Genomic DNA, 23,727 nt, shown 5'->3' on the forward strand with positions numbered 1-23,727 from the left:
GCAGGCGGACTCTCAACCACTGCGCCACCAGGGAAGCCCAGATTTTTTTAAAAATATAAGTATAATACAATTTAAAAGTATTCATACAAAAATAAGTTTTTATTCTCTTGAGTTAAAAGCAGTTATGTTATGGAGTGTTAATACTTTCTGGAGGATAATACAAATTAAATATAAATACTTCTAGGGTTAAGATTTTCAGGGTTCATGATACAAAACTCTTTGGGTATTGAGAGGAATAAATAAGCAGACTTTACTTCTGATCTCTGTACCATTTTGACCATTATGTTCCTATAACTGCTTTTTTATTATTAACGATGGTTCCCATTTACTGCCTGCTCCTTCTCTATCACCTGATACTGTGTTTTGCACACATAATCCTGTTAACCCACACATTATCTTTGTGGGGAAGGTACTGTTTTTTAATCCCCATTTCACAGCTTAGGAAGTTGAGACTTGAGAAAGTTAAGTCAAGCAGGGTTCTGAGGTTACCAGCAGAAAGTGGCAATGAGGTCAGGCAACCCTTGAATTCTTTTGTTTTGTTTTGTTTCTTTTTTGGCTGTGGCACGTAGCTTGTGAGATCTTAGTTCCCAACCAGGGACTGAACCCCGGCCCTAGGTAGTGAAATCACAAAGTCCTAACCACTGGAACGCCGGGGAATTCCCAACCCTTGAATTCTTTTTTTTTTTTAATTAATTTTTATTGGAGTATAGTTGCTTTCCAACACTTGAATTCTTTACACCACTGTCTACATTATCTTTAACATATTAGTGCCAAGATTCCTTCCCATAATCCTCTCCTTATGTCATCAGAACTACAGGGATCTGTGGCTCTTTAAATTTAGGGCAATAATTTGGCAGGGAGTAGAGAATGGACTTGAGGACACGGGGAGGGGGAAGGGTAAGCTGGAACGAAGTGAGAGAGTGGCATGGACATATATACACTACCAAACGTAAAAGAGATAGCTAGTGGGAAGCAGCCGCATAGCACAGGGAGATCAGCTCGGTGCTTTGTGACCACCTAGAGGGATGGGATAGGGAGGGTGGGAGGGAGACGCAAGAGGGAGGAGATATGGGAACATATGTATATGTATAACTGATTCACTATGTTATAAAGCAGAAACTACCACACCATTGTAAAGCAATTATACTCCAATAAAGATATTTAAACAATAATAATTTGGAAGGGAGAATTCCTAAATTCACTTCAAACTTATTGCTCATAAAGTCTTAATCAAATTACCCAACTTCTTTTACCTCTTTGTCCTAGGCAGTAAGAGATATGAATTTATTCCTGTTATTATTTTATTGCAAGGTAGAGATAATAGATGTGAACTCTTTAGAGGAAAGCTGTACCCGTCTTATAACAATAAACTCATCAACTGTGATGTCTTGTTTTCCTAACTCACCAGTCTTTCCCTTTCTTTGTCCTTTTTGTGCCCCCTGCAGTTTAAACAGTGCTTGGTGAATAGTGAGCATACAATAAAGAACACTGAATGAAAGACAGATACATAAAGTCAGAATATTTGAGCAAACCGCACATCCGGTGCCAGTATAAGATCCCTTGGTAGTTTTCTCTCTAACCCCCCTGTCCACTGCGGGGTGAAATTTGCCAGACTCCATTCCAACCGCCCCCCTCCAACTTCCTTCTGCAAACATGCCCAGGATTCAGTCTTGAGTGCTCTAATCCAGAGGAAAATGACTTATTTTAAAAAGCAGTAAAAACACCACATTCCTTTGGCACAGGATGAAGACCAGCTCAGCTTTTCAGCCGTTGATCTTTGTCTATTGTTCTCCAAACAGTAAACCACTATTTCCACACCGACAGATTGCAGGCTGCAGTTCTGTCCGAGTCCTGGGCTCCTCATGAATATGAACTGAAGGGCTCTGACCCAGAAAGTGGTAGGTAATCTCGGGGGTGGGGGGAAGGGGGGAGACAGGTAAGGAAAAAAAACAGGCTTGATGTAATTCTCCACTCTTGAAATCTCCTGCAGGTTCTGAGCAGGGTAACATGGGGTCTTGGAAATGTGGAAGCTGCCTGAGTAGTCTGCTGATTCCTCTTGCACTTTGGAGTATAATTGTAAACATATTATTGTATTTCCCCAATGGGCAAGTTTCCTATGCATCCAGCAATAAACTCACCAACTACGTCTGGTATTTTGAAGGAATCTGTTTCTCAGGTATTATGGTAAGTGTGACTTTGGAGACTTGGGATTGCAGAAGGGGGCGTTTTTACTAAGAATTAACTTTTCCTAGCGAAAATGATGAATCATGGAAAAATCATCTAATCCTTGGTTTGGGTTTGGAAGATGGATGGGGGTAAAAAGGCACGTAGTCCATGAGGACTTGGAGGGTACCTTTGTTTTCAGTAAGCTGCTTATTTATGTAGCTCCAGCAATGCAGGAAATTAGTCCTAATGAAAGTTGGTGGGACACTGGCCTAAAGAAATATTATATCCTCAGGAAAGCTGTGTGTCAACTTATGCTATTTAATCTCCAGTGGCATTGCTCTTTCCTGGAACAGATTTTCTGTCTGTACTCAGGATTTCTCTAGCTTGGAGTGGTATTAAGACAGTGGGAAAAGCAGAGATTTGAAGATTCAGACAAACTTGAGTTCCAATCTAAGCTCTGTCATTTGTGTCATGAGAACTTAAAGCAAGTTACTCAATGTCTTTGGGTGGGTGTTTTTGAAAACTAGATCAAAGTATCCACGGTAAGAATCCATGGATGTTTTTCTGATGACTTTGTGCTCTTTAAAAACAAACTGATAGTAAATCATGTTGGCAAATCAGAGGAAAAGAAGTTTTTCCTGATCATATCATTTCTAAAAAAAAACCACACTGTGCACTGCAAGCTTCCTATACCAACGAGAATGCAAAAAAAAAAAATCCATTATAATCTATCTCTACATCTTTGTGGGTGTTTAATTATTATAATATTTGAATAAATATGTTGGAAAGCAGTTTCATTTATTTGTCATTTTGCACGTTAAATTAATAAACTTTGAAATATTAATATACAATGCTACTGAGGGTGCTATGTGCTAGGTACATAATGACTGTTGGTGGTGGTACTATGAATAAATGCAAGCCTTTGGGAGAAATTTTTCGTATGATATATTAAGATCCATGAAAATGCTTATGTCTTTTGACTTGGTAATCCTATATCTGAGCATTCACTCTGAGGAAATAATCCAAAATTAGGAAAGAAATTTATACATAGATGTTTATGGCAGCGTTATTTATAATAGCAACAAGCTAGAAGCATCCTAGCATAGACATGGCAAAATAGATTATGGTCCATTCACTTTATAAAGGATGAAAATTGTAGTTATGAGCATGTAGCAACATGGAAAACACATATTTTATATTAAGTGAGAAAAGATATAACAAAATTGTGAATACATTATGATTGAAATTATGTAAAATATACACATGTGGGAGTACATACTTAAAAGCATGTGAGAGTAATGGTATTTTGGGTAATTTTCCTCCATTATTCTTGAGCCCTCTGTATTGCAGCTATATTTTACAACAAAAGGAGAAAGAAGTTTCTCTTTAAACACGGGCTATGCCTGTGTTTCTCCTTTGGCACAGGACTCTAGGGTCTAGGTCTAATTATTTCTAACAATATTGTAATGAAGCTGGTTACTGCACCTGGTTTATTGTGGCTTATCTTGTCATTGTTTCTCTCAATATATAATTGTAATAAGTGGAAGATTTGCAAGACATTACTAAAGTTAAACCAGAATCTCTTTAAAATTGTGTTAATTAGTGGTGTTGAAAGGAGGAGAATGTAGGACTGTTTGCTTATATTCCATGTAAAATTTAAAACTGTAAAAAGAACCTATTCTCTATTTTTCAATGTCTAGGAATTCTTGAAAAATATTCTTTCAAGATCAAATCCTTTTTGGAGAAAGGAGAGGAATAGAGATAAATAATTAAATGGATAGATAAATAAATGACAGCTGAAGGAATTTGGAAACTGGAAATACTCACTACAAGGAGTAAAATAACAATGAACTCAACTACAAGATTCAGTACTGAACAGTAGAAGGAAAGGATAGGTGGAGAATTTGCCAGAAGCAATTTATGGTCCATACCTGCCCAAACCAAGGACTATAATCTTGGGCTGGCCAAAAAGATAGTTCGGGTTTCTCTGTACCTGAACGAACTTTTTGGCCAACCCAATAGTAAAGAAATCCATGTTCTTTCCGGAACTTGAGCCCTTTGTCTAAGATACCAAGAAAGGGAAGTAGAATACACTGAATTCTCCCAGTTTGTTGGCTTCATACAGACAAAACCCACTGGAAAATCTGAATCTAAGATGATCTGAATACTCGGGGAAATTGAATTTACTTTACTTTGGATTAAGAGATTTCATTTCAGATTAACCATACCTTTCACCTGTATTCCCAGAGGGAATGTAAGTAGAAAGAGGCTGGCAAATGGAAAAGTCTGGTGAATGGTTTTCCTTTGTCCTCCACAACTGAGTCAGTGAGAAGTGCATCTTTGCCGCAGAGGGTGGTATTCTCATGTCCATACCATTTGCCCCTCCTTAATCATCAGCTTTTGATAACTATAATAATAACAGCTAACATTTATCAATCACATGTTATGAATCAAGCACACTATTCAAAGTTTTACATACAATAGCTCATAACAACCCAAAGAGGTGAGTTCTCAGCACCATTTTATAGGAAAGGACTTTGGAGTTCATACAGTTATTAAGTGGCAGAACTGAGATTTGAACCCAGAGCTACCTGATCCCAGAGTCTATGCTTTGAAGCACTGTGCTCTGATTATGAGCATGAATGCAAACTAGTATCCCATTTCTGATATTTTTTCTCTTCCCTACTATAGATGCTTATAGTAGCAGCAATTCTTCTTGTACTGGAGAATGATAACAACTATAAATGTTGCCAGAGTGAAAACTGCAGCAAAAAATACATGGTAAGAACAATAGTATTTTGAGGATGGTTGAGTGTGCTCTGGCTTTCTTTCCTCTCACTTGGAAACGTGAAAGTATTGACACTATTGTACCCTCTCCATCATCCTTTCAGTTCAGAGCCCAAGAGTTTACTCCAAATATTATCTATTTTGTCTACAGTTTTCCTCCACTTTTGTTCTGCTGATGTTCTTCTAGCAATTCAATATTTAAAGATACATGAAATTAGAAAATAATATTACCTTTTCCTAACTGGGTTTCTGTGAATCTATTTTTTCCCTTATCAACTTTATTGAAGACTAATTTACATATAATAAATGCCATCCATTGAAAGTGTAAAATTCCATGAGTTTTGACAGTTAACTCCACCCGTGAAACTACCATCATAGTCAAGATATGGAACATTTTCATCACCCCCAAAAGATAATCGTTGATCTCTTTGTGTCATTATAGATTAGTGTGCATTTTATATAAATAGAATCATACAGTATTGGTCTTCTGTATCTGGCTTCTTTCACACAGCATTAGATTTATCTCAGAGTTGGGTATATATGATGTACATTTTTAAAGCTAGAACTTTTAAAATAATTAAAATAGAGTCAAGAGAGAATAATACAACCACATTTTCTAAGCCTATGCTCAACACATAAGCACTGGGTTCCTGTATTTCCACCATCATCCACCTCCCCCTCCTCATGTCATCATTATTTATTCATATTTGCATAGCACTTCATAGTTTGTTCACATTTACCCAATGAATTATATCATTGCTACTCCTGGTTTATAGATGAGTCACCTGTGACTCAAAGAGAATATGATTCATTAACTAGGAGGAGCTTTGCCAGAGGTCTGGGAGACATTCTTTGCAGCAGTGGTTCCACATGTTGTCTGCACATTGCAATGATCTGGGAGCTTGGCCTTAGAGTCCCACCCCCAGAGACTCTGACTTAGTTGGTACGAGGTGCAATTACATTTAAATATGCAGCCAAGATGGTATGGCTTACTTTCTTTGACTGTTGCTTTTGGAAGATTAAATTAGTTGTTTAATTCACCATTGTGCCCCTAGTGGGGAAGAATTAGAAGACCAAAATACTCTCCCTCTATGAGTGTGTGTGTATGTGTGTGTGTGTGTGTGTGTGTGTGTGTGTCTACTTTCTTAACCAATTGAATCAAACATCCCCCAGTAACTGTTGGTATTATACTACAGGAAAGCTTTCAAAATGGGCTAGGTGAAGCAATGGATTCAGGTAAATTTTAACCTATGTACTCAGGGAATTTCTAGAAAAGAAATGTTTGTACCATTAAGTATCTAATAAAAATCCATGTGTTCAATTTGCCTTAACTCATTATTAGCATCTCCAGCACAAATGGATGCTAGAAATAGTGTAGAGTCTGGACACTGTCTTATAGTCAACATTGGATGAGTTGACTGGCATCTCAGTGGGAAGAGCAGGAGGAAGGGAGAGAGGATTCCCTGGATTTTCTGCTTGGTTCTTTCAAAGTATGCTCTAGGATAGGGGTCCTAACTGATATGCCCCCAGATGCCAAATACCTGATGGCAGTGAAATATGTAGACATTAGAGAAAATTTTCTATTTAAGGAAGAGAGGAAGCTGCTACTCAGGTCCAGCCAATTTCTACCACCACAATATTGGGCAATAATTCTCAATTTTCAATAGGAAGTAGAAATATGGAGTTTTAAGTAAAACTTCACAATTATAAAATGTCGGCAATTAATTCTCATTTAAACTAAAGAAAACACAACTTGCAGGCCAAATTTGAGTCTGCACCAGTTTGTAACTTCTGAAGCTCTAGAATGGAGATTTAGGTCATCTAAGATTCATTGTGTAGAGGAGAAAAACAGTTTCCTCAACCCTCTTTGGGTCCCTGGTTGGGTCTGAAAATTAATCTGATGACAGGTTAACATGAGAAAAGCATACAAATTTTATTGAAGTTTTACATGTACACGTGTGATTTCACAAGAGAATGAAGACCCGAAGATGTGACTAGAGCAGGAAGCATCTAAACTTTTTAGATAAAGAAATAATAACTTTGTGAAGAATTGACAAGACAGAGAGATTTGGGTTAGGGATAGAAAAAGGTGAAGAAGTAACTAGGAAGATAAGGTTTAGTTAAACAACATTTATTTATACAGAGTTCTTGGCCCCAAATCTTAGTCTCTGGTAATAAGAATGTCTTCCTTCCTCCTGGTACAGGGAGGGTATCTTTCACCTGGGAGTTTTATGACCTGTTTCAGGGAAGAAGGGTGAGAAGGTGGGGGAGGTCAGAGTGAACTTCCTGCTTCTGCCATTTCCTCAGACCCCTTCAGCTTAAGATATTAATATGCCAAGGTGCTGTATTTTGGGCTAGTGTGTCTTGAACCCCATCATTCTTCTGTCTGAAACTTCCCTCAAGAAGATTCACAGTCCAGAAACTGAAGGAGTAGATTGTCCCATAACCCAATGAACCAGTCCCTCAGCCCTGGACATTTGTATGTAAACAAACAAACAAAACAAAAAAACAAGTTAATGGTTAGAACAAACTATAAACTCAGTTTTTGAGCCTAGAGGGCAGCCAGTTGAGAAGATTTCTAGATGTTGGAACTCCAAGCATCTTCAGATGGAGTGAGAACAGGGAAAGGTAATCTGACACTTCCCTGGTTCATAGTTTGAATGTCTCTGGAGATGTCATCAGGTATTCTGGTGAACTCTCTGAGAGACCTACACAGCAACAGGCACAAAGATTGTCTAATATGAGCTATGGCGGTGCTTTCTCTGAAGTTTATATCAAGTTGTCCAGCTTTAGCTTTGTCCAGTTTTGGGAAAAGGGCAGTTTTAGTTCTCAATAATTCCAAATCAGAAGGCTAGGAGAAAAACTGGAAACATTAATTTGGGGAATTGTAGCCAGATACTGGAGGAAACTAAAAGAATTTAGGACTCAGTCCAGTGTATAGGTAGATAACAAAAACTCAAAGACAATGAATAGGACTAGAATCTGATATCCATGAGGGTGTGCTATGTCTTTCCAATGAAACGTATTTTTTTCTCTACAGTCACCCTCATTTCTATCAGAAATAACCAAAGTAAGACTAATTTGTTTGTGAAATAAATCTAGTCTCATTAAACTTGGCCTGATTATTTACATAAGTGCAGCAAGAATAGTGATGACCATATAAGCTCTTTTAATGTCTACTTTGCTGGAACTTTTCATAAAGAAGCTCAGATCAGACTTTTAAAATCCTCTCCAGGCTAAGAAGACAAGCCATCAGACTATGTATAAAATTCCTATAGATTTGGGTTAATTTCTCTCTTCTTTAGGTCCCCCAAATATCCTGAGATTTCTGGGCCTGCCAGGAAGTGACATTCCTTACTCACCTGGTAAAGCTGCTGGAAACCCTGTAAACAAGGTACCAGGCCACTTTTTCCAAGGAACTTCATTGGCTCCATAAAGTCAACCTTAGATCCTTAAAGTTGTCTGGTCATATCTGATTCTATGAACATTCTCAAATATGACATTCTAGTCAAAGCCTTGGTAATATAACCAATGTTTCCAACTGTGTCCTGTTGCAAGGAGAACAGATTCTTATTGAACTTATGCAAATAATTATATTGCCATAAATATAAGAATAATCACTGAGGGTTTTCAAATTTTGGAGGGATCAGGTAGGGAGAAAAAGTAATTGTTTCATCTTTGTTCATAAAGGTATGCTTTACAAAATTGCTCTAAGTCATAGATAGCTGAAGAAAAAAAAACAGTTTCCTTAAATATGGAAAGCAAAACATTAAGAACCAGCAAAGTTTTAAAGAGAAAGTAATAAAGAATTATAACTCATCAGTTTATTCAGTCCCATGTAATTAATTTTTCTTCTGCTTGGTTTTGTGTTAGCCGTTTTATGAATCCATCAGTTTCTCCATTAGTATTTTGGAAATTTTTACTCAGTTCAGTGGTATGATCTTAACGTTATCAGAAACCTATACTTGTTAGAGTTCTTTCTATGAATCACTTTTAAGACAAGCACTTCTGCAAAAGCATCAGAGTAAAACAATAACTCTCTGTAAATGACAAAAGACTTTAAAATGGCCATGGTTAAACATCTGATGAGAGTTTATTATAATGCAAAAGACAGTAAAATTTGGTTATTTCTGAGACATATGACATTTAAAGATAATAACTAGAATTATGACTGATAATGTTATACCAGGATATAGATTTCTAGGGATGCCATATAATTTCTGGAACACTTATATAATAACATGTACCCATACAAATATAACCTAAAAAGGTTAAAAAATCACTTCTTATTTGACAAAGCTTCCCATGTAATTTAACATATCAAGTAAACCTAATTAGTTTGGTATCTCTCTGTCTCTCCCTCTCTCTCTCTCTTAAAGGACAGAGAACAAATTACTGAGATGTTCCAGGGGCCCTCTGGAAAATCCCAGTTAGTTTGAGGTCAAGACTTCATTTAGAATTTAATTTGGGGGGAAATTTGTCAAAAATATCAAATAGGATCATGTCACTGTGAAACAATACATAGTGATCCATTTAACTCAAGTTAAACAATTTCAAAGGTAAATACAGAAAGTTACATAGTTGTAAAAAAAAAAAAACTTGACTCTTTAAGTAGAGAAGACTCAGTTGTCTTAAGTAATCAAAGATGTGGTAAAAACAAACAAGTCCCTGAAGCCCAGGGAATTATTTTGATAAAACACAAAATCTTTGCTTTTTGGGTAGATTACCCAAAAGGTTAAAAGCCTTTCATGATTTCTTATCAAGAGGAGACTAATAGTCCAATAAAATGTGTCCTTTTAGGGGTGATAAGACCCAATTCTAGTTTTTCATCAGTGTACTTTTTTTTTTTAAGCATCTTTATTGGAGTATAATTGCTTTACAATGGTGTGTTAGTTTCTGCTTTATAACAAAATGAATCAGCTATACATATACATATATCCCCATATCTCCTCCCTCTTGCGTCTCCCTCCCTCCCACCCTCCCTATCCCACCCCTATAGGTGGTCACAAAGCACCGAGCTGATCTCCCTGTGCTAGGCAGCTGCTTCCCGCTAGGTATCTATTTTACATTTGGTAGTGTATATATGTCCCTGACACTCTCTCACTTTGTCCCAGCTTACACTTCCCCCTCCCTATGTCAAGTCCATTCTCTATGTCTGCATTTTTATTCCTGTCCTGCCCCTAGGTTCTGCAGAACCTTTTTTTTTTTTAGATTCCATATATATGTGTTAGCATACGGTATTTGTTTTTCTCTTTCTGACTTACTTCACTCTGCATCAGTGTACTTTTGATATTAAGGCCAGCTTGACCACATAAGATTTCCTCTCTCTCTTTTCTCAGCTCTCTATATTCATTCAATTTGTCCTTTTTTCTCTTTCTGAACAACCAGCTTTTTTACTTCAGGACAAAATTACTGTTTTCCCTTAACAAAAACACATCTCCATAATTCATACCTTTAACCAAAAGCACATTGTACTTTTCTTGCATACAGAATCATTCCCTTATTACTTCTAGTAGCTTTAATTACATATATTAGAATTCTTAACTCTTAGAAATTTTAATTTCTAGTGAAAACTAGGAAGTAAGCAATTGTGAACTGTCTGTTACATATGAACATTCTGTTGATTGGAAAATTTATGAAGATATTATTTCATAATTTCTGGAAGTATACATTTCCTCATAGTACAACTTTTCAGTGTGGCAAGAGACATGTTTACTAACAAATTCAAATATCTTTAGTTCCTCTGCGATAGGAAGAAAAAAATAGGTAAAATTATGTTCAGTAATTAATGTTTCAGTATTTTATCTTATTCAGAAATGATCTAGATATCCAATGAATTTCTATCACTTAGTATAAATTTAAGGTTTCAAGTTAGCAAAAAGATTTTAGAAGCTTTTTTTCTTTTGCTGTATTTCTCACCCGTGACTCATTTATTTTTTTAACTGGAAGTTTGTACTTTTTAATCTCCCTCATCTGTTTGGTGAGGGAGTTATTTTAAAGTAGACATATTTTATAAAACATAATTATTGTTGAAAAGTTCATTTGTAAACTTTTATCACACATTTATTTAATTCACTTGTTCTTAATTATGTTTAGATTACTCATGAACATTTTATGAGACACTAGACAAGGTTAGCTGTTATCTTGTTATTTTTTCTGGTTGACAAACATTATAACATATATATATATTAAACAAGCATAAACGTCGCAGAAACAAAGAATCTAAAAATTAAACATACAGTTTCTCTCTTTTTTTTAACTACTGTGCTTGGCAGACATTAAACAATGTATTTTTAATGTATGTTTTATTTTTAGGTTGAATTTATGGTTTTTATCATCTTGAACATCTAGTAGAGATAATATGTTTTTTTCACTAGTAAACCTAGGTAGAAAACAATAGTATGACTGCATTATATTTAATGCTGACAACTCTAAAGTTATGCCTTTTTTTCCAACAATTTAAAAACTAGCTTTATTTACCAAAGATTATTCCAGATCATGTGACTGAAGCTTTGAATTAGTTTTTATATTTCTGAGAGTTTCAGGAATACTTAATTTTTGTGACTGCTCATTTATATCTATGCTAATTAGAATAGAACTCCTTTGAGAGATTTGATAAATTAATTTGGTAATAACATTGGGAGGTAGGAAAATATCTCACATCTATAACATACATATATTGACACAAATAAACATACAGACAGATGCAAACAGAGATCTTATAGCTTTTGTTTTTAAATTTTAACCACGTGTCATGTACATTAATACAAAACTCATTAGTTTATAAAAGAATCCAAATTGGCAGATCGAACAAATTATGGTTTTCCATTCGTATGGCTAAACCTTTTTACTGATATTTGTGGAGATGACCTTTAAGATTTGTATCTGCCCTTGACAAGTAAACTTATGGAGGCTGTGGACTAGATTTTGAGTGAGGAAGCTTTTATAGTTTTTTTTTTTTCAAAGCCTCTTTTCCTTTTTTCCCCTCACTCTCAGGTGGTTGTGAACAGTGTTTTAGCTATCTCCTGGGATGTTTACATTTCAAAAACATGGTTAAGAGTTACATCTCTGAGGGACAGAGAAAAGATATAGGTTTTCTCTTAGATGGAGTTTTAGGACATATCTTTCTATTATCAGAAATCTAAGGTAATCACTACTTAAATGTTTTTGTCTTTTTCTTGAATACAGGACAGTTCTGTTTCCAGCATCCTGATCTTTTACAATATCTGCCAACATTTTGTGTTAGTATCAATAGAAGAGGTTTGGGGATTGGTAAGGTTTAGTGGACTTTTGCTTTTACAGCTGCATTTATGGTTTTGTAAAGCCTCAATTCATAAGACAAGGACAGCTGTATTTTAATTCCTCAAAGAACTGGTTTGCAGCCTGAATGATATCAAGAGGCTGACCTGCCTATCTGACTACATTATCTTCAAGTTGCTTCCTTGTATCAGGTGGAAGATTTCCAACTAAGATGGAAATGGAAAGATTTCTATCTTCTAGATTTAGAGCTGTGTGTCTTTGGAATGTTTTCATAAATCATTCCACAAAGCCTTCGCATGTTTTCTTTTCCTGTGAGTACAGAGCTCCATTTCTGCTTAGGAGAGGAGGCCTTCACAAAAAATGTTCCTATCAGGCTCTGAATATCAACCTCACATTCTGTCAACTTCTGACCATAAAGCTCTTTAGAAAAAAAAAAAAAGTTTCAAATATTTAAACCAAAGGTATACTTTATCAAGTGACTCAAAACCAATACTTAACCATGGATGAAGAGGTGTCCCCAAAGAGGGTGCAAGAGATGCAGCCTTCTCAAGATCCAAAACCACTTCCAGAGATAACTGTTGGGTTGCACTCTACAGGCCTACAAGGCCTGTGTTTGTCCAGCTTCAAGACTAAAGAAAGAGCGTGGAGTCAACAACAGAGACATCAATGGTTTAATGGATGGGGGAGCTTATGCGTCTGAAGCAAGGTCCTGGAGCGATACCCCACTGTGTGCAGCGGATGGAGGGCAGGATGTGGTGGCAGTCTTTGCTCGAGGTGGGGGGAGGGGTAGATTGCCAACTATAGGGGGAATTATGTCAGGTTGGCTCATCAGTTTCCAGGGAAACCAGCAGAGGGGCACGCCCTTCACTGCCCCTTTGATAAGAACAGTCTTTAAGTGGGGCCTGGGGCATGTACATAGGAAGGTCAGTCTTGCGAGTAGCGTGTAGGTGAAGCAGACACTGGTCAGCAGCGAATGCATAGAGAGCAAGAGAGCAACCGTCTTGAGTGGCCTGACCATACAGTAGCCAAAAGAAAGGAAACTTGGACAACCCCTCCGCAGAGCTGGTAACAGTCGGGAGGATGCTAGCCACAAATGGGGCGCAACCACATTTCTGTACAGCCATGCTGGGGAGGCTTGCCATCTGACAGTCGGCTGCCTGCAAAAGCAAGAACTGACACTTGCATGCCCTGATGGGCAGAAAGCCAAGCCAAATTCTCAGGACACAAAACAAGAGACAAACAGGAAAGCAATAGCCGTCCCTGGGAGGGAAAAGATCAATAACCAGTGGGTACCCCGAAACCAAATTGGAATCAGAGTCACAATCTCAAGAACTAATTCTTGCAAATGTTTGTCTCCTGCCAATCTGAATCTGGAAAGGAAAGGACCCTTATCATCTTCACCCGACTGGTTTCGCCAGGCAGAGGTTGAAAAGATAACTTGGCAAGAATTCTTCTGCCAGCTTTTGTCAGAGGTCTAGGACCTCTGACTGCAGCTTCCAGATTGAGCAAGGTGTTCTCCAGGAGATGGCACCCCACGGTGGGTCCCAGAAACTGTAGGGGAGAAAAAAGTTTTCCTCAACCTTTTTAGGGTCCCTAACTGGGTCTGAAAATTAAGCTGACAAAGACAGATTGAGAAAAGCATACAAATTTTGTTGAATTTTTCCATGTACACAGGAGTCTTCACAAAAGAATGAAGACCCGAAGATGTGACCAGAGCAGGAAGTTTCTACACCTTTTAGTCAAAGAAACAACAATAAATTTGTAAAGAATTGGCAAGTCAGAGGGGTTTGGACTAGGAGTACTAAATGGTGAAGAAGTAACTAGGAAGGTAAGGTTTAGCTTAACAAGATTTGTTTATACAGATTTCTTGGCCCCAAATTTCCAGTCTCTGGTAGTAAGAATGTTTTCCTTCCTCCAGGTGCAGGGAGGGTATGTTTCACATGGGAGTTTTATGACCTGTTTCGGGGAAGAAGGGTGAGAAGGTGGGGGAGGTCAGAGTGAACTTCCTGCTTCTGCCATTTCCACAAACTCCTTCGGCTTAAGATATTAATATGCCAAGATGCCATATTTTGGAGCAGCATGACGTGAACCCCATGAACTTCTTGGTTGCTATCCATTCCTCTGTGGTGTCGCATCTTCTGCCAACTTTCTGTGGGTTGTTATCTCTGGAAAACAAATACTGGCCAAATAAGGGCACTTGAAATAATAGATAATATTTTGATTATGCTTTTCACTTTTCAAATAATTTTTGTATGCATTGTATCCTTTAATTTTTGAAACAGCCCTATTATGTAGGCACTGGAAACATCTAAATCATCTACATTCTACGGACAATGACACTGTGACTCAGAGAGAATCTTATTCCCACTTTATTTTGAGGCTTACTTCGATTGTGCAATTGTATCCACTCATTAGATTGTAATTTATATATGTATATATATATGTATATATATATATATATATATATATATATATATATATTATGCTATGGTTGTAAATTCACCAAATGAAGAAATTCTTCACTGATCTTTCCAGCAAACTGCTTAAGGCCATTTGGTAAATAAGGAGCTCAATCTTTTGAAAACGTCCTTCTTCCTTTTTCAAAGATGGCATTGGCAAATAGGTAAATATTTTTTACAAAGTATAACTAACAGAAATCTATTGTAAAAAAAACTATCTCATCTCATGATAAGGCAAAACTCTACTAACAATCAATATGAGAAACTTAACTTGAAAGAGCTTTCCTCGTATGTGAAGTTGCCAATGAGATTACTAGTATCAAGTAGGAAAAAAGCATAATTGTTCTTTCCTTCTTTGTGTTTTTAAAATGCTTTTTTTCTGATTTTCCATAATGATCATGTATTGATGTTATGTTTATAAAATAACTCCAAGCAAAGAAATATAATTTGATATAAACTTTTTTCCAAAAATTGCAGGTTTTTTGTTCTTTTTCTGGTCTCAGCTATTGAATTTATCAACTGGCTACTGCATGTTTCTGTTTGGTCATCCTACTCTCACTTGAAATCAACATTTTTTAAACTAAATTAAATTTTCTCCCAAACAATACTGCTTTTCTTGGCATCCCTATTTCTGTCTCCTTTTCACTCAAGTCCCAAACTCTGGAATTTTTTTCAGCCCATCTCCAGCTACTCATTTCCTCCTCAATGTCTTTTTGTCCAGTGCATGTCTTTGTTGCCACAACTTGACGTTTTCTCCAGATGGAATTCTTATTTGGGGGCTCTCTCACTTCTGGTTGGTATGCCACCACTGCCGGAGTAATTTTCCAAAATCATTTATTGGTTCATGTCACTTCCTTGCTCAAAAATTAATTCCATGACTTGTTGGAAAAAGAGCTATTCCAGGTCTAAGGCAGCATAAATTCAAACTGATCTTGGGACATCTTGTGCCAGGAAGCAAGGAAGTATTCAAGGAATGATAGGGGTATGTTGAAGGGTACAGGAATTGACTTGAAGGGATGTTCCGACTGGTCATATTTGAACAATTTGAGCATCGAAAGGAATAATAACAATTATGAGTTATAACATAATGAATTAGAAAATCCGTGCGTATTATAATAATAATAATAATACAGAAAGAGAGGGGCAGAGGAGAGAAACGGGAAATAGAAGTTCTTCTGTACAGAAAAATGATAACTTACAAATGCAGGAGAAATGAAAGAATTAGAAAAGCAGTACCTTACAACCGCTTATCGTGATAATCGGCGATCAGTGAATATGATCATCATCGGTAGATGCTAAATCCATCTGGTGAAATGTCTTTAGGGAACAAGATATGGCACAGTCTCAAAGTATTACCTCACAAATTACTTCCTAATTGCAAAGTAGAAAATGTACATTTCTAGATCTGAAGGACACCACTTTAAACAAGAGATCAAATTTAGCATCATCTGTAGCAGTGAGAGGCCCATAATGTACCCACGCCAATCACAGGTTCTTGCCAAAGTGTTTAATCCAAGTCCAATTGTGAGGAAACAAACGGAAAAGCCCTGAATGTGGGACTTTCTATAAGACAACTGGCTGGGATTCTTTACAAACAATTTAATATCCTGAAAGAAGAAAGGCAGCAAGACTAGTATAGATTAAAGGAAACTAAAGAGATGTAACCTTGTGCATAAACTTTCATTGGATCCTGTACAAAAAAGGAAAAACAATTGCAGAATAATAGAATATCTTTATTCTTGGGACATAAGTGCTGGTGCATTTAGGGGTGAGATATCCCAATGTCTGCAACCTACTTTCAAATGGTTAAGCAACAAAAATGTAAATAAATATATGTGTTTGTCGATGTACATACACATACCGAGAGAGAGAGAGAGAGCAAGCAAAAATAGTAAAATAGTCACAGAAGTTGAGTCTAGAGGCTTCCCTGGTGGCACAGTGGTTGAGAGTCCGCCTGCCGATGCAGGGGACATGGGTTCGAGCCCTGGTCTGGGAAGATCCCACATGCCACGGAGCAACTGGGCCCGTGAGCCACAACTGCTGAGCCTGTGCGTCTGGAGCTTGTGCTCCGCAACGGGAGAGGCCTCGACAGTGAGAGGCCCGCGCACCGCGATGAAGAGTGGCCCCCCCGCTCGCCGCAACTAGAGAAAGCCCTCGCACAGAAACGAAGACCCAGCACAGCCAAAAATACATAAATAAATAAATAAAAATTAAAAAAAAAAAAGTTGAGTCTAAGAAAAAGGTACTATACCTTCAACTTTTTTGTAGATTTGAAAAAAAATTTTAATAAAAGGCTGTGGGAGAAAAATCCACTTACCCTGAAGGATGAAGTCCAGTCTCCTTGATCCAGCATCCAAGGCCACCTTCTGCCTGGATCTCCCAAGTTACACTCACGTTATAAGTGATATAAGGGCTGGATTGTGTCTTATCAGCCCTGCTTTCTCAGTTTTAGCACCATGCCAAGCTTCTCCCCTCTACTCATCTGTAGGAATCCCTTTTAGATCAGATCAATCTACTTAGTCTCAAAACTTAGCTTGTATGGATCTGTCGGTGAACATTGCTCATTCTTTCTACTCAAATGAAAATACCCTCCTCCCCATCAATCCCATGCTCACTTGAGTATAAACATGCCCATCTAGGCTAACACATGATATTTCCCCACATATTCCTGTGTGCGAACATATTCAAATATCATCTTCATAAGAGACAAACAAGGATCATAGCTTTTGATTCTTAGAGAACCCACCCTACCTAGAAAATAACATGTCTTCAATAAAGAAGTATATAGATTGATTGATCACATCCTTTCATTGCATTTATGTATGAGTTGATCATTATTTTGATATCAAAGCTCCAGAAAAAAAGGGGAGAAATTTAGTAAATTAACTCATTTTCTCTATGGAATGCCAAAGAAAAAAATCATTTAAAAACTTATTTTTAAGATCAAGTGGGTTTGGATTAATGTTTCCTTTTTTCCTGTGGACATTTGTTATTACACAGGCTGCAGTAGGCTTGGATGAGTAGGGGAAGTTGCCTATCTGATCACTTATTCACAATATCCCCTTGTCTCATTCTATGGCACTAACCTCCTTCTATGTTTAATTTAGACACTGCTGTCGATGATCTTTTCTGCCCTTGGAATTGCTTTCTCTGGATACTGCCTGGTCATATCTGCTTTGGGCCTGCTTCAGGGCCCTTACTGCCGTACCCTTGAAGGCTGGGAGTACGCCTTTGAAGGCACTGCAGGACGGTAAGGAATAATTCCCTGACTTGGGAGGAGATCTGAAAGTCGGAGACACCTGGCTTCCATGCCCATACTCATTTTCCATGATCACTTTGCGGTTCTGTGTGTCTACCTTAGTCCAGAATATTCCTAATAGTTTACTAATGTCCAGACCAATTTGTTCCTACACAGAACTCTGTTTAGATCTTTTTTTCTCCAGTCTTTTAATGTCACGTGCATTCACTATTTTAAGGCTGTCGTGGACATTTCCGAATGAAAGGCATGTTCCTGCCATACTGCAGAACAGGGCTTCGTCGTTATTGGGCTCTGGCAATTGCTGGAGCTTGGGGCTTGGGTGGCTCTGGGAAGTCAGTCTTGTTTTATGGCCAGGTTGGACACGGAGTCTGTTACAGAAGTGAAAGGGCTTGGCTGGGAGAGAATCACAGTGCCCTTGGATGGTGCCATCCGGAGCTATACCATTAGGGGCCACACGGAGGTAGAACCAGGCAAGGTGAGCACCCAAGTGAGATCCAGGGACATGAGTAGGTGCAGGAGTTTGTGGAAGGAGCCAAGAGCTTATCGAGCATGTACTGAAGAAGAGTCCAAGGGGTAGCCTTGCTCCGAAGGCTGGTAGTTCAGTCAAGTGTTGAAGGACCCAGTCCTGGATCACAGAATGCCTCACACTGGCATTGTGCTGGCTCATGGCCCTACCAGCTCGGGAGGGAGCAGGGCCCAGACAGAGATACAAGAAGATCTACTCAATCTCTCCCTGTCTTGTACTGCACGGACAATTCCAATGGAATAAAATGAGGGGGTGTCGGTACCATTCCCTGAGAAAGTTACACTTTCTTCTCAACTCCCCATGGCTGGCTCTATTGTTCAAAGCCCACATCCGTTTGAGGTTTTACCTGCTCACCTCAGCCTGCACAGCACAACTGCTTCTGTGCCCATAGCTGCCTTTATTCTAAAGTGTCCACGAGGTACCCCATGCTCTGAGCAGAGCTCTCCCTCAGGTCAGGAGAACCTAGAAAATTACTTCAGGTCTTTCTGAACACTTGGAGGAGACACTCCTTTGGGATTGAAAGGGCTCAGGAAAGGGGACCCTAATGTAGAAAGTCCCACTGGGTACAAAGAGTCGTTCTTTATGCCACCAGCCCCTGAACTTTTCCCCACCCCCAAAACAAGTAAGCCTCCAATTTCAATGCAGGAATCTGAGGCTGCCCACATGCCTCTTCATTCTTCCTTTAAAGTTGCCCTTGATATTTGTATTCACCTGATTCCAGCTCTATAAAGGTGTTTAGAGGTGAAAAATCGGAGGCCATGAAGGGAAGCTAAGTTTCTGGGCCCCTAAAGAAGTTTCCAAGACTTGGTGAATGCAAGGTGGAAGAGCTGTTAATGTTGTCCAAATCACCTCTTCATATGTACATTTATTCAACAAATATTTATTAAGCGCCTACTATGTCCCTGCCTTGGATTAGGTGCTAGACGATCAAAGATAAATAACACAGGTTCACTTCCCTCTAGAAACTCACGCAGATCTGACAGAACATTCTGCTGAGATGGAAGCCTTAGAATGAACATTGCCCTTAGAGCACAGAGCTTCAGTGCTTGTAGATATGGGTTGAAGTCTCCCGTCTCCTACTTACAAGCTGTATGGACTTAGACAAATAAGACAAATATCTGGATATCTCTGAGCCTCTGTAAACTGGAGATAATAATCATTCCTACCTCACAGAACTGAAAATTAAACAGAAGTAAAGCACAGCTTATATTTAATAAGTTCTCAACATGCCAGATTTTATTATTAAAATCATTACTTCGCATAACCTTCTATACCACATGATGGTCTTCCATCTGCCAAGTGGACAGCAAGTTCAGCCATTCAGTTCAGCCGCTGGCATGGTGACCAGCGAGGATCCTGAATCAGTTTCATTCAACAAGCATTTGTTGATCTTTGCAATGCCCCAGGCACTGCCTTAGGCCTTAGACACGGACATTTAGAGATGCATAAATCACAACAGTGTTCTCACAGTACACTGTGTCGTGAGGAACTAGATATACAGATGTAGCTATGGATAGAATTATAACATAACGAAGTACGTGTTGTGTTCAACGGTGTATAGAAATTGTGGAGAGAATGAGTATCAGGGCAAATGTCTCTATTCCTTCCAGACTCTGACAGTGCACTTATGACTCATTCCGTTTATACAAGAAGAATAAATAGGACCGTATCCTAGGAGAAAAAGAGAGATCCTGTAAGGCATCTTGCTTTAAAGTGTTGGATGATCTGTGCAGAGTATATACTGGGAACAGTCTAGAGTGAGGATCTTGAAGGGATTAGCTTCCCTGGTGTCTGAGACTGAGTTAGGAGTAGGAGGGTGTATGAAGTGGGTCTAGGGAAATGATAACAGGAAATTACATCTGTATTGTGCTTTATAGGTTCCAAAGCATTTTTACATACGTCGCATCAAATATTCACAATAACCCTAGGGTTAGATATTTTATACCCATTGTCCAGATCAAAGAGGTAAAATCCCTGGCCCAAGATCCTACAGATTCAGGAGTTCTGACTCCATATTCAGTGCTGTTTACCCCTTGAGACCTAAGGTCCATTAACAATACCAAGAAATTCTCAGAGTGCCTCTGAATGTCCCAGAGCATAGAGAATAAGAAATAAAGAAAGGGAGGAAAGAGAGAGTTAAGGACCACTTGGCTGGCACCAAGGTTGCTTGAATTGCTGTTTTGAAAAAAGGCATCTTGCTATTAACAAGATATTTACAAACAGCTCGGCCTTGTAACTGGGCTTGATTGTTTTTGTTGGGGTGATTTTTTTTTTTGTGAGAAGACCAGTTTTTAATTTCGATTTAGTTCAACAAAGAGAGTGTCACTCTTGGAGAAATGCTAATGGCCATAGCTGACCTGGAAGTGGGCAAAAGACAGGATAATTCAGCATGGTTTTAAGATTATCTTAAAAGTGGAGGTGGTTTAATTCTCAAAATCCTGTGCTACGCTAGACTGATTGAACCATTCAGTCTTTTGCTTTTCCACCTCATAATCTCAACCTTTTTAAGAGCTGCAGAACACACAGTGGACCCCAGACCCCATCAACATCACCTGGGAACATAGAAACCCAAAGTCTCCACCCCATCCAGACCTTCTGAATCTGAAACTCTAGGCTGAGACCCAGCAATCTGCATTTTCACAAGCTTTCCAGATAATCTTGATGTATGCTCAAATTTAAGAACCATTGTTCTAAAAGGCTTTGGGACAGAGTCTAAGAATAATAGCATCATTTCTCTTTGCTCTTTTTTTTTAATGTCAGTTCATTGGTTTGTTTATTTATTTATTTTTGGCTGTGTTGGGTCTTCGTTTCTGTGCGAGGGCTTTCTCCAGTTGCAGCAAGCGGGGGGCCACTCTTCATCGCGGTGCGCGGGCCTCTCACGATCGTGGCCTCTCTTGTTGCGGAGCACGGGCTCCAGACGCGCAGGCTCAGTAGTTGTGGCTCACGGGCCTAGTTGCTCCGCGGCATGTGGGATCTTCCCAGACCAGGGCTCGAACCCCTGTCCCCTGCATCGGCAGGCGGATTCTCAACCACTACACCACCAGGGGCCTCTCACTGTCGCAGCCTCTCTTGTTGCGGAGCACGGGCTCCAGACGCGCAGGCTCAGTAGTTGTGGCTCACGGGCCTAGTTGCTCCGCGGCATGTGGGATCTTCCCAGACCAGGGCTCGAACCCCTGTCCCCTGCATCGGCAGGCGGATTCTCAACCACTACACCACCAGGGAAGCCCTCTCTTTGCTCTTTTACCACCTTGTGATTTTATATCCAGTGCTAGCTCAGCTCAGCCCTGTCCCTGACAGCCTAGGCTAACTTTGGACTCCTAGGAAATGGGCAATCTCTACCTCTCTTGGTATTGACATGTGTGGCCTTTCATTGCTGTTGAACTCTTCAGTATGCATCTTGCCTCCTAAGTGAATTAGAATTGTCTGAGGCAGGCACCATGTTCATAATAAGCATAGCCCTGTGCTATGCATACTATGTGTTTAATTATGTATCTGAATAATTTTATATATTCATTCACATTTAATAATATTGTTTTTTAATCATATATCAGTATCTTAATTTCCCAAACATATGAAAACTTGTAGCCTTCGTCCTTGGACCAAGTCTTTGGCCATGCATCATGTTGACCATTTCCTTCCTCTCTCTCAGCTTCCTTACAGATTCTAGCGTATGGATTCAGTGCCTGGAACCAGCACATGTAGTGGAGTGGAACATCATCTTATTTTCTATTCTCATAGCTCTCAGTGGGCTTCAAGTGATTGTCTGCCTCATCAGAGTAGTCGTTCAGTTGTCCAAGATACTGTGTGGAACCTATTCAGTCATCATCCAGGTAACAGAACCCCACTAGCGCCTGTACCTCCTCCATTTTACCCCCACTGTCCAGGATTCAATGGATCTTGTTGGATGGATTTTAGAATTCCATCATTTTCTTTCCATTCTTACTGCCCTCATGTTTACTCAACCTCTAACACCTCCATTTTTTCTAATATTCCAATGTGTCTGTTGGCTTATCTAAATGGATTGAATCGATGGACTAACTATAAAATCACATTCCATGCTGTATGGTGAAAACACCACAGGTGTTTTAAATGAGCAATGTTTCTATGTAGAAATAACTCAAAGCTCAAAGAAATCTTACCATTTATTGAGAATGTCCCTGTTCATAAAATAATCGAAGGCTCACAACCTAATCCCAGTGATCTAATTTCTCTTTTGAATGCTGCTACATTCAAATAATCCTTCTTTATATTGAGTCATTAGTGAGTGGTTTTGAAGAAGAGAAATATGTCTTTATCCTATTGAAACTACTTCTGCTTCATCTGCTAAAATATTAACGTTAATTTAATTATGGTGGAAACTGCTAAACCTATCCAGCAAGTCCAGAGTAAAGAGAAATCACGAATGAGACATCTTGTATCTTGTTTAACATATAATGTATAATACCTTTCCTTGTAGTTTCAAATAGATATTTTCCTATTTTATCATGTTTTGCATATAAACTATAAGTTTAAGTTGCTACTTGGATTATGGATTATTAATCAAATCAAGTTTACTCACTTTGTTTTTCTTTCTTTTTTTTTTTTTATAGCCTGGAATCATTTGAATAAGAACAAGAATGTTTTTCTTTATCAAGATATGGTCATCTACCTGTGTCTATTGTTTGGACTTGAGGGCCATATTCAGATGATGGCTTTTTTCTCCAGTTGGCGTTTATATTCTCCTCATTGGAAGTGCCTTCCATTTAGAATTTTTTTCTAAGCTATATGTGTCAGGATCTTCAGAAATGTTCATACCCTTTGATCAAATAAATCCAATTTCTATAACCTATACTATGAAAATAAATAAGAATACAAGATAAAGCTTTATGCAGCTACATATATTTGAAAATTATTTAATATTCTGGAAAATTAGAAATACCCAGAGAGTCTAACTTTAGGGGAAGGATTAAATAAAACATGGTTCATTAGTTGTAATATTATGTAAAATTTGAAGATTATGGGTAGTACTATGTGAAAAAGCAGATTACATATTTATGTTTACAGTATAAGCATAACTATCCAAAACAAACAAAACAAAACCAAATAACCAAAATACAGGATAAAAACTAAATCTAGATGGATTTAAACAAAAATGTCAGCTATGGTTGATTTGGGTCATGGAATACCCTTCCTACTTGTCTATATTTTCCAAGTTTTCTTTATTATGTTTTGCTATTAAAATACTTTTTTAAAAAAAACCATATTTTTACTATTAAAAGGTTTACTATTTT

At 38.3% G+C, this 23,727-nt stretch overlaps 1 protein-coding gene across 2 annotated transcripts in view; it reads left to right on the forward strand.

Annotated features, from left to right (window-relative positions):
- TM4SF18 (transmembrane 4 L six family member 18) overlaps nt 1-23,431 on the forward strand; it is a 38,329-nt gene extending 14,898 nt beyond the window's left edge. Inside the window, exons 2-7 of one of the 2 annotated variants that reach the window (XM_055084294.1) lie at nt 1,800-1,898; nt 1,991-2,184; nt 4,858-4,947; nt 17,780-17,922; nt 22,107-22,287; nt 23,047-23,431. In XM_055084294.1, coding sequence (XP_054940269.1) covers nt 2,008-2,184; nt 4,858-4,947; nt 17,780-17,922; nt 22,107-22,287; nt 23,047-23,061 — 606 coding nt within the window. In that variant the 5' untranslated portion in view covers nt 1,800-1,898; nt 1,991-2,007 and the 3' untranslated portion in view covers nt 23,062-23,431. Of the gene's footprint in view, nt 1-1,742; nt 1,899-1,990; nt 2,185-4,857; nt 4,948-17,779; nt 17,923-22,106; nt 22,288-23,046 lie in introns of those variants that run through there. The other variant, XM_007124327.4, reaches the window with a different exon arrangement.
- Nucleotides 23,432-23,727: the final 296 nt, after the last annotated feature.

This window comes from Physeter macrocephalus, chromosome 1 (genome assembly GCF_002837175.3).
Source record: "Physeter macrocephalus isolate SW-GA chromosome 1, ASM283717v5, whole genome shotgun sequence".
Classification (NCBI taxonomy): Eukaryota; Metazoa; Chordata; class Mammalia; order Artiodactyla; family Physeteridae; genus Physeter; species Physeter macrocephalus.